General features: G+C 50.6%; 1 protein-coding gene across 1 annotated transcript; it reads right to left on the bottom strand.

Annotated features, from left to right (window-relative positions):
• Positions 1–4,524: 4,524 nt before the first annotated feature.
• Positions 4,525–8,983, bottom strand: RPL19 (ribosomal protein L19). Its single transcript, XM_010379322.2, has 6 exons — positions 8,918–8,983; positions 7,952–8,058; positions 6,840–6,962; positions 6,140–6,260; positions 5,064–5,174; positions 4,525–4,727 (listed from the first exon to the last, which is right to left on the bottom strand). The coding sequence occupies exons 1-6, from the start codon at positions 8,920–8,922 to the stop codon at positions 4,604–4,606; spliced, it is 591 nt and encodes a 196-aa protein (XP_010377624.1). The 5' UTR covers positions 8,923–8,983; the 3' UTR covers positions 4,525–4,603.
• Positions 8,984–10,900: the final 1,917 nt, after the last annotated feature.

Below are 10,900 nucleotides of genomic sequence, written 5' to 3' on the forward strand. Positions count from 1 at the left end.
ATCAAGCCAGTCTTGGAAACCGTGGCTTTTTCTTCTCAGTTCAGCTCTTTCCCGCCCCTGCCCTGGCTTCCTCAATGCCTTAAACCAACAAAATGGAGACAGAGACACCCTGAGACGCTGGGCCAGAGGCTCCAGGGATCAAGAGCCTGAGAGCCTTGCAGCCATGCTTTCTGCACACCCAGCTGTGTGTCTGCCACCAGCCGGCAGCTGGCCTGGACGCCTACCCCACTCCAGCCTATTTGCCGCACTGCTGAGCACAGCAGCTTTTTCGGGTGGCTGAACCCCCTGCAGCATGCTCACAGCCTAGGGCCTGGGAACAGCTGGTGCCCCATTGTAGCCTTTGCCCTCCTCTGTGCCCACTCTGGGGGTGGACGGACCAGCAACACCACTGGCCCGGGGCAAAGGATGCCTAGGAAGCTACTGGTGATGCCATCCCACCATTTGGCTCTGTTGTCTCTGACCCACATGTGCCCTTCATGCCCCCCCACCCACAGGCTGAGCTTCACCTGGCTTGTACTGACTGTGTGGGATGAAAGTTCCCTGGACTTCGGGGAGATGCAGAAAGAGGAGGGAGTCTGGAGAGATGGATGCTGGAGGTAGGGAGAAGAGAGAATCAGCCCCTCCGTGCAACCCCACCCATTTTACCAGCACTGCTTCCTTTGGCCCCTTCAACCTTCTTCATCCCCATTCTTACCCCCTGCCCACCCAATGCCTAGGCAGATGGGGGCACCTGCTGAGGAGTGCAAGGAAGGCAGCCTCTGCCTTCCTGTGCTTTGCAGGAAGCCAGCCTAGGTTAGCCCTGCCGTAGCCTCAGAGGCAGCACTGGAAGGAGGCCAGGCCCCTCTGTATTCTCTTCTTCAGCTCACAGCCCTGCAGTAGCAGCTGTGCTCAGTGCCTCTGCTGCACCCCAATCTGAATCACACCCTCCCACGTCGGGAGACTGCAGCCTGGGAATCAGAGTCAGGCGCCAGTGTTCGTGCAGCACTGAGGTTCTGCACAGCCCACTTGTGTCTGCCACCAGCCAGTAGCCAGCCTAGTCCCCCCACCCCCCCAGCCTGTTTGCCGCACTGCTGAGCACAGCAGAAGAGTCACTGGCTCCTCTGGGGCTCTGTTTCCTCCTCTAGAAAATCAAGCGTTGGGTTTGCTCAAGAATTCTTTACGTGGTGAGGGTGTGGGTCACCAGCTCCTTGAAAGAGTGTGGAATATTATGATAGGGACACTTGTATGCTCTTGAAAGAAAAAACATATATATATATATATATATTTCTTTTTCTGAGATAGAGTCTCACTCTGTTGCCCAGGCTGGAGTGCAGTGGCTCAATCTCGGCTCACTGCAACCTTTGCCTCTTGGGTTTAAGTGATTCTCCTGCCTCAGCCTCCCGAATAGCTGGAATTACAAGTGCACCACGTCTGGCTAATTTTTGTATTTTTAGTAGAGCCAGGGTTTCACCATGTTGGCCAGGCTGGTCTCAAACTCTTTTTTTTTTTTTTTTTTTTTTTTTGAGATGGAGTCTCATTCTGTCACCAGGCTGGAGTGCAGTGGCGCAATCTCGGCTCACTGCAACCTTTGCCTCCTGGGTTCAAGCGATTCTCCTGCCTCAGCCTCCCCAGTAGCTGGGATTACAGGCGCCCGCCACCACACCTAGCTAATTTTTGTATTTTTAGTAGAGACGGGGTTTCACCATATTGGTCAGGATGGTCTCGATCTCTTGACCTCGTGATCCGCCCACCTTGGCCTCCCAAAGTGCTGGGATTACAGGCATGAGCCACTGTACCCGGCCACTGGTCTCGAACTCTTGACCTCAAATTATACACCTGCCTCTGCCTCCCAAAGTGCTGGGATTACGAGCCTGAGCCACCACACCCAGCCTACAAAGTATTGTTGATATTTTTGTTTGAGAGACAGGGTCTTATTATGTTGCTCAGGCTGGGATGCAGTGTCTATTCACAGGCACTGTCATAGCTCACTGCAGCCGCAAACTCCTGGGCTCAAGTAGCCATTCCCTGTCAGCCTCCAGAATAACTGGGACTACAGGCTCACACCAACGTGCCTGGCACGACACATCTTTTTTCTTTTTCCATAAATAAGGAAACAAGAGGACACATCTTTTAATCAGATTTTCCCAAGGCTAAGCAGTTACTTTAGGGGTTCTTTCTGCTTGGGACTCCTGTGGGAGTGGATCCCTCCTAGGCACTGGCCTGGGAAGGGGTTGGAGGCCCACGATGGAAAGAGGCCAACTTCAGGCCTGGGGTGAGGTGAAGAAGTGGGGGAAACCCAAGGCCTTCCAAGAGGTAGGTTCCTACAACTTCATAACCCATCTCTTTCTCCCACCCCCCAAAACAAACAAAAATAGAACCAGAAAAACAACTCCAGTGAGGCAGCAGCTGACACCTGCATCGACCTGTGAGCGAGTAGCACCATCTCCTGGTCCAGGGTGGAAACCAGCTTCTGCGCTGCAGGCTCTGGAATACCGGGAGGGTCCTATATTGGGTTACCTCATTCTCCTTTCTGCCATTTTTTTTTTTTTTTGGTTGGGGGTTCGGGGACAGGGTCTGGCTCTGTCACCAAGGCTGGAGTGCAGTGGTATAATTTTAGCTCACTGCAGCTTCCACCTGTTGAGTTCAGGTGATCCTCCCACCTCAGCCTCCCGAGTAGCTGGGACTACAGGGGCACATCACCATGCCGGGCTAAATTTTGTATTTTTTGTAGAGATGGGTTTTCGCCATGTTGCCCAGGCTAGTCTCAAACTCCTGGGCTCAAGCAGTTCTCCCATTTGGCCTCCAAAAATGCTGGGATTACAGGCGTAAGCCACCACACCCAGCTTCTCCTTACTGTCATCTCTCTACTGCATGGAGGGGTTGGGGGTGGGTGGTCTCCAACAATACCCCTCCTCCTCTGGGCCAGGCCTGGGAAGTAGGTGTCCCACACACCAAGCTGGGAGCTTGGCCAAGACACTTCCCTTTCTAGGCCTGGGCTTCCCCACTTCAAAGGGCAAGAGCTAATGGGTAAAACACGCCAGCCGCTCCAGTGACAAGGGTGATCCACAAGTCAGTGTCTGCTCATCCCAGGCTCTGATGCATATGATGGGGGGTCCTCAGGACATTTTTTCTTTTTTTTTTGAGATGGAGTTTTGCTCTTATTGCCCAGGCTGGAGTGCAAGGGTACGCTCGACTCACTGCAACCTCTGCCTCCCAGTTCAAGTGATTCTCCTGCCTCAGCCTCCCAAGTAGCTGGGATTACAGGTATGTGCCACGTCTGGCTAATTTTGTATTTTTAGTAAAGATGGGTTTTCTCCACGTTGGTTAGGCTGGTCTTGAACTCCCGACCTCAGATGATCTGCCCACCTCAGCCTACCAAAGTGCTGGGATTACAGGCCTGAGCCACTGTGCCCGGCCTCCTTGGGACATTTTTTAAGTGAGCACTTCCCTGCCTTCTGCTACCCACGTGCCCATCCTGCACAGAAAGGGATGAGGATGCCAGAAGCAGAGCTAGGAGGGGTCTGCTGGCCCTGACACCATAGCCAACCTGCCATTCACACTCAGGTCTTGCCCTTTCTCATCAGCCCATTACATCCCTGAAAGAGGTAGGGGGTTGGGCACACTGGCTCACACCTGTAATCCCAGCACTTTGGGAGGCGGGTGATCACCTGAGGTCAGAAGTTCAAGACCAGCCTGACCAACATGGCGAAATCCCATCTCTACTAAGAAATACAAATGTTAGCCAGGCATGGTGGCCGGTGCCTGTTATCCTGACTACTCAGGAGGCTGGGGCAGGAAGAATTGCTTGAACCCAGGAGCCGGGGATTGCTGACTGCACTCCAGCCTGGGCGACAGGGCAACTCTGTCTCAAGAGTTTCAACTGTATCTCAATAAAGCTGTTTAGTGACAGCTTAGGTAGTCACCAGTAGTCCAAGCTCAGGTCCCATTTGCAACCCCAACTTGTCAGCTGAGAAGCATAAACACATTAAGTACTTCCTTTGGCTTCTGTAAAGACTGATTCCTTAACTGACATCACAACTGACTACTGGTCCCAACCAACATTCTGAGACCAATTCTTAGGTGTCACTCATGCTCTCAAGCACAGTATTTGGGAGGCTTGGATAGAAGCTATTCCTTCTCTCCCATCCCACTAAAGGTAAAAGACTCAGTGAGCAGGCCAGATGCCATGGCTTACACCTGCAATCCCAGCACTTTGGGAGGCTGAGGCAGATGGATCACTTGAGGTCAGGAGTTCAAGATCAACCTGGCCAACAGTGAAACCCAGTCTCTACTAAAAATGCAAAAATTAGCCAGGCGTGGTGGCACATGCCTGTAATCCCAGCTACTCGGGAGGCTGAGGCAGGAGAATTGCTTGAACCTGGGAGGTGGAGTTTGCAGTGAGCCAAGGCCGCACCATCGGACCCAAGCCTGGGCCCCCGAGACTCATCTCAAAATAAAAAAAACAAAAAACAAAAAACAACAAAACAACACAACCAACCAACCCTCACTGAGCAGCCGTAAACCTTGCAAGCAGCAGAGAGGAAAGCAGATAAGGGCTTGTTTTATTTTAATGGCTGATCTATGTAATCACAGAGGCCAGTATGTACAGACAAAGGGGGAGCTTTTATTTCTTGGTCTCTTCCTCCTTGGACAAAGTCTTGATGATCTCCTCCTTCTTGGCCTGGAGGCGCTCTTCACGGCGCTTGCGTGCTTCCTTGGTCTTAGACCTGCGGGCCTCAGCCTGGTCACTGGCCAGGGAAGAGAAAAGATGGGTCAGTTTGGGAAGAGATGAGATGCTGGGGAAATAGAAACACATCCCTAGACCTCTCCCTTTGAGCCTAGTCAGCTTCAAGAATGAGTTGGGGGGCCCACCAAGGGCTCCTGCTTCAACTAACCTCTACAGTCCCTGTGAGACAGGAGTGGGTGTGTACAGGACAGAGGAGTGGGTGCCTCTAAGGGAACAGCTATATTCCTATGACAGACTGCATGCAAGTCAAGACTTAAGCATTGGCACATTTTAAGTATCTAAGAACAACTCTCAAAGGTCAAAGAACTTTCCCCTAAGACTCTAAAAAGAAACTTACGCCAGGAGCTTCTTGCGGGCCTTGTCTGCCTTCAGCTTGTGGATGTGTTCCATGAGAATACGCTTGTTTTTGAACACATTCCCCTTCACCTTCAGGTACAGGCTGTGATACCTGCAGGGTACACGGAGTGAAGAGATCCTGGTCGGTAATGGAGCTGTTCCTCCACCCAAGGTCACTAAGCTTGTAGATTCCTTCCTTTTCTCCTATTGCTGCATGAATTACTTCCTAAACCATTACTTTTTTTGTGTGCAGTTCCTAGACAGAACTTGCCTGGCAAATAAACTGTTGGGCTATCCTGATGGCATATGGGGAAAAAAAGAAAGACCAGAATAGAAGAACTTTCTTAGAAACGCTCCCTACCCATGGCTGGATGTAGTAGCTCAGGCCTGTAATCTGAGCACTTTCAGAGGCTGAGGTGTGGGTGTGTCACTTGAGGCCAGGAGTTTGAGACCAGTCTGGCCAATGGTAAAACTCCATCTCTACTAAAAATACAAAAATTAGCCAGGTATGGTGGTGCATGCTTGTAATTCCAGGTACTCGAGAGGGTGAGGCAGGCGAAGTGCTTGAACCTGGAAAGCAGAGGTTGCAGTGAGCCAAGATCATGCCACTGCATTCCATCCTGAGTGACAGAGCAAGACTCTGTCTCCAAAAAAAGCTCCCTACCCAAGGCCAGTAAGACAGATCTCTGTGGGCTGGGAGCGGTGGCTCACGCCTGTAATCCCAGCCCTTTGGGAGGCCGAGGCGGACGGATCACAAGGTCAGGAGATCGAGACCATCCTGGCTAATACAGTGAAACCCCGTCTCTAATAAAAATGAAAAAAAAATTAGCCAGGTATGGTGGCACATGCCTGTAGTCCCAGCTACTCAGGAGGCTGAGGCAGGAGAATAACTTGAACCCAGGAGGTGGAGGCTGCAGTGAGCTGAGATCACGCCACTGCACTCCAGCCTGGGTGACAGAGCAAGACTCCATCTCAAACAAAAAACAAAACAAAACAAAACAAAAACAAAACCACTCTGGAAAATGAACTAGCCATCAAAGCAGCAAATGGGTACTGGGCCCAAGAGGGTGTGCTTACATGTGGCGATCAATCTTCTTAGACTCACGGTATCTTCTGAGCAGCCGGCGCAGAATCCTCATTCTCCTCATCCACGTGACCTTCTCTGGCATTCGGGCATTGGCTGTACCCTTCCGCTTACCTGTGGAGAAGATGAGTTAGGAACGGGCCATTACCCAGGTCCACTGTGTATAGTACACCAAGTTTCAAGTCAGGGTCTTAACTCATCTAATCCTCACAACCTCATTTTAAGTAGCATTACTTTCATCTTCCAGATGATGATTCCCAACTACGTAAGTTCTTTCGTTTACTCAATTTTAAAAGAAGCACAAATATGGCAATGATTCCCCATTTACTTCATACGGAATGTGGGCTTAACAGGCAGTGCACCAAGGTAGCATAGCACATTGTAAGGAGCTTCCTTCAATCATTCTGACACTAGAAAGCAATTTTAGAGTTAAGATGGACCACATTCTCAAGGACCCAGCAGAATCTTTGGCATAGTGTAGGTAGGGACTTAGTAAATGTGACCTCCTACCAGTTGATACTCTCAATTCCAACACCAGCACCAACTTTCTGATTTGCACACAGGCAGAAAACACATCAAATATCAAGGAGTAAGAAATGGGCACGAGATGAGACACAGTGCTTAGAACCTGAATATATTTCAGCATAGATGCCAGCACCTATCATTTCTTAAGAAGACGACGACCACACTTACCTATGCCCATGTGCCTGCCCTTGCGGCGGGCCAAGGTATTTTTTCGGCATCGCGCCCGGGAATGGACTGTCACAGGCTTGCGGATGATCAGCCCATCTTTGATCAGCTTTCGGATCTGCTGACCTGGGAAAGCATAATGCACCTGGTCAGTCAACTGGGGCCCAAGCACATCCCAGAATCCAAATAGGCCAGGCCACAGACACTGCTCACATTCTTGGCCCCATGCTCTCAAAAAGGATGGAAACACTGGAACTTGTTTATTTCTTGCCTTCGAAAATCCAAAAAACCTCTATCTTTTCTTTTTCCTTCACAAACAGAAGTTGTGAGAGATACTCTTTGTCTGAGACAGTCTCCCTATGTTGCCCAGGTCGGTCTTGAATTCCTGGGCTCACAATCCTTCTGCCTTAGCTTCCCAAGTAGCTGGGATTACAGATGCCTGCCACCATGGCTAGCCATTTCTACCTTTTAAATATATTACAGCACACTCAAAATAACAAGCCTGATACAATGACTCCTCCAGTTTATAGATACTCTGAATGTAGCTTCCTAGGTTTGTAAAGAGTCAACACAGGCTAGGTATGCTGCCTTATGTTTGTAATCCCAGTACTCTGGGAGGCTAAGGTAGGCAGATCACCTGAGGTCAGGAGTTTGAGATCAGCCTGACCAATATGATGAAACCCCCTCTCTACTAAAGATACAAAAATTAGCTGGGTGTGGTGGCATGTGCCTCAGTCCCAGCTTGGGACTGAGGCAGGAGAATCGCTTGAACCTGGGAGGCAGAGGTTGCAGTGAGCTGAGATCCTACCACTGCACTCCAGTACGGGTGACAAATTGAGACTGTCTCATAAAAAATAAAATAAAAAATAAAGAGTAAATTAGCTGGGCGTGGTAGTGCACACCTCTAATCCCAGCTACTCAGGAGGCTGAGGCGGGAGAATCACTTGAGCCTGCGAGCAGGGGTTGCAACGATAAGATGGCACCACTACACTCCAGCCTGGGCAACAGAACCAGACTGTCGCCAAAATAAAAAAGTCAACACAACTGTGTTATCGTTCATATGACGCAGGACAAAAGAAGGAAGTAGGGTGAAGAGACAGATCCCAGGTACTCACGGGAGTTGGCATTGGCGATTTCATTGGTCTCATTGGGGTCTAACCAGACCTTCTTCTTGCCACAGCGGAGGACACTAGAGGCGAGCCTCTTCTGAAGCCTGAGCATACTAGACACACAGAAAACATGGTAAGACTCTGAAAGCCACTCCTGGGCAAGAATGAACGTCCCCATCAAGACCTGCCTTCTGCGACCCACACGACAGCCGCGAAATAAGACTCTTCCCTAAATCATCTTTAAGGCTCTGGGCTGTGCAGCTGGTCCCCTTGGGTTTAGACTTCAAAGCCCACTCTATGCCTTCACCTCTTGGAGCCTCACGTTCGCGTTTCTTCTCTGGAAAGTCAAGTCAAGGACTTACTGGAATGAATAGGGGGCTTATGCCATTTCTGGTACTCAGCGTTTGAAAAATATTCGGGGCGAATAGACCTGATTTCTAGTCTAGCAATGCAGGTAAGTTAATGTTTTCTGGGCTCATTTTCCCGTTTTATCACAGTAACAAGCCTCGTTCGGCCATTTGTAGAGATTTCCTTTATGAATGGCCAAAGGAGTGGAAGGCGTCAAGAGTTAGGGATCACCTCTCTCGGCAGTCGGAGGCCTGGGGCCTACACTAGACTTGCCCTACATCACGCGAAACCACAGATCTGCTCCGCTCCGGGCGTGCCAAGCAAGAAAGGGTCCAAGGCTCGGTCCCGTTCGCTACGTTTGCTTTGCTCGCGTGGGTCGACCGGACACATGTGCGGCGCACCGCCAGCCGAGGCAGCCTTTTCCGGGTCTCAGCTGCTGCGACGCTCCCCGCCCCCCCCACCCCGGAGGCCCGGGACGAGAGTGCTCCGGCCTACCCCAAACCCCGGGACTGGCCGCTTTAGGGCGGCTTCCATTTCATCTTCCCCAACCCCGGCTGCGGTCCCAAGCCCAACAGTCCCCCGCCGAAAACCGTCAGCGCCTGCGGGAGACCAGCGAGCCCTCACCTCATGGCTGCGGCCGCAGCAACGAAAGGAAAGAGCTCGTTCGGGACCGGCTCCTCCCATTATCTGAGGAGGGGAGAGCCCAAACTCCTCTCCAATTTCGTCCGTATTCCCGTCCGGTTCTTTCATCTTCCGCCACACCAAACTCACTCATAGCCTCCGTATAGGCCTGAAATGATAAAAGTCTAATATCGGAAATCGGTTTTAAACTTAAAAACATAGAAAATGTACCCCTTCCGTAGGGAAAGTGGTATAGTCCCACTTCCTACTAGACATGCGCAGCAAGAGTACGCGATCACGTGGTTATTTTAACCGGAAATCAGCTGGATTGCGCAGGCGGAGTGGGAGAGGTTTTGCTAGAGTGGCTTGGTGTTTGCGGGCGTTCGGGCGGTTGTAGGTGGATGTTTTATTAGCTGAGAAAAAAAGTCATTTGAAGAAGCGAGAGAGAATCACAACAGGTATCAGACAAAGGCGACCTCTTACTCACTCTCTTAGTAGATTGAAACCCCCTAGAGTGCAGAATAGATCACTAAAAGATGTTAGTGTTTTTACGCCGCTGCGGGTCTTTAATTTCTTGGTGCCTCAATTTCCTCCTCTGTAAAGTGGACCTAATCCCAATGTTTCTATCATCAGTTGTGGAAATTACGTGAGATAACGTTTGCAATTAGCAAAGGAAGGCATTAAGACAGCAAGCTCGGCCGGGCGCGGTGGCTCAAGCCTGTAATCCCAGCACTTTGGGAGGCCGAGACCATCCCGGCTAACACGGTGAAACCCCGTCTCCACTAAAAAATACAAAAAACTAGCCGGGCGAGGTGGCGGGCGCCTGTAGTCCCAGCTACTCGGGAGGCTGAGGCAGGAGAATGGCGTAAACCCGGGAGGCGGAGCTTGCAGTGAGCTGAGATCTGGCCACTGCACTCCAGCCTGGGCCACAGAGCGAGACTCCGTCTCAAAAAAAAAAAAAAAAAAAAAGACAGTAAGCTCTTGGAGGGCAAGAACTAGTCTCATAGTCTTGTTTGGCTCACAATACTGCACTGGCTGAATGAATGAATGATTGCAGAAAGTAAAAATAAAACAAACCAAAAAAAAAATTGGGCCGGGCTCGATGGCTCACGCCTGTAATCCCAGCACTTTGGGAGGCCAAGGCGGGTGGATCACTTGAGGTCAGGAGTTCGAGACCAGCCTGGCCAACATGGCGAAACCCTGTCTCCACTAAAAATACAAAAATTAGCCGGGCGTAGCGGTGCGTGCTTGTTCCAGCTACTGGGGAGGCTGAGGCAGGAGAATCGCTTGAACCCAGGAGGCGGAGGTTGCAGTGAGCCGAGATTGTGCGACTGCACTCCAGCCTGGGCAACAGAGTGAGACTCCGTCTCAAAAAAAAAAAAAATGGCAGGACCACTCAATTCTTTTCTTCTGATCTGGAACACCCAATGCAAAAATCCAAGGAGAGCATTCTGGGGTTTAAGAAGTCTACATTTGAATTGAGGCTCCAACTCATCATTGGTTCCCGCTGATCACCCTATCCGTTTCATCTCAACTTTACTGGCTGAGAAAGTAGAAGAAAGAGAAAGGGAAGCAACGTTTATGCTACTTCCTCACAACGATGCAATTAGCGTTGCCCTCATTTTACAGCTGAGGTAACAGATTGAGAACGCAGGTATTTCTGATTGCAAAGCCCATGCTTTTGCGGTTATGCCAGAATTTCTCGTCTCCAAGGGGCAGGTGGAAGCCATGCTCAGGATTGGAGCTCTCCTGGAACGTTTCTAATGGGCTTTATCTTCACTCACTGCTCCTCCTTCCCCAAGGTGTTGTGATCAGAGGAATGACAGACTGGCCATTCACTTGTTATCAGAGGTGAGGAGGAGGAGTCCCATAGTCTCCTCTCCTGCAGAAAACAGCAAGCTGGTGGCCTTATTTTAAGGTCACTTGACCTGGAGAGGGTCTTCTCCACCTCTCCTTTCTGTGGAGCAGGAGCAGGGGTGGAGTAGG

Source organism: Rhinopithecus roxellana, chromosome 19 (genome assembly GCF_007565055.1).
Source record: "Rhinopithecus roxellana isolate Shanxi Qingling chromosome 19, ASM756505v1, whole genome shotgun sequence".
NCBI lineage: Eukaryota > Metazoa > Chordata > Mammalia > Primates > Cercopithecidae > Rhinopithecus > Rhinopithecus roxellana.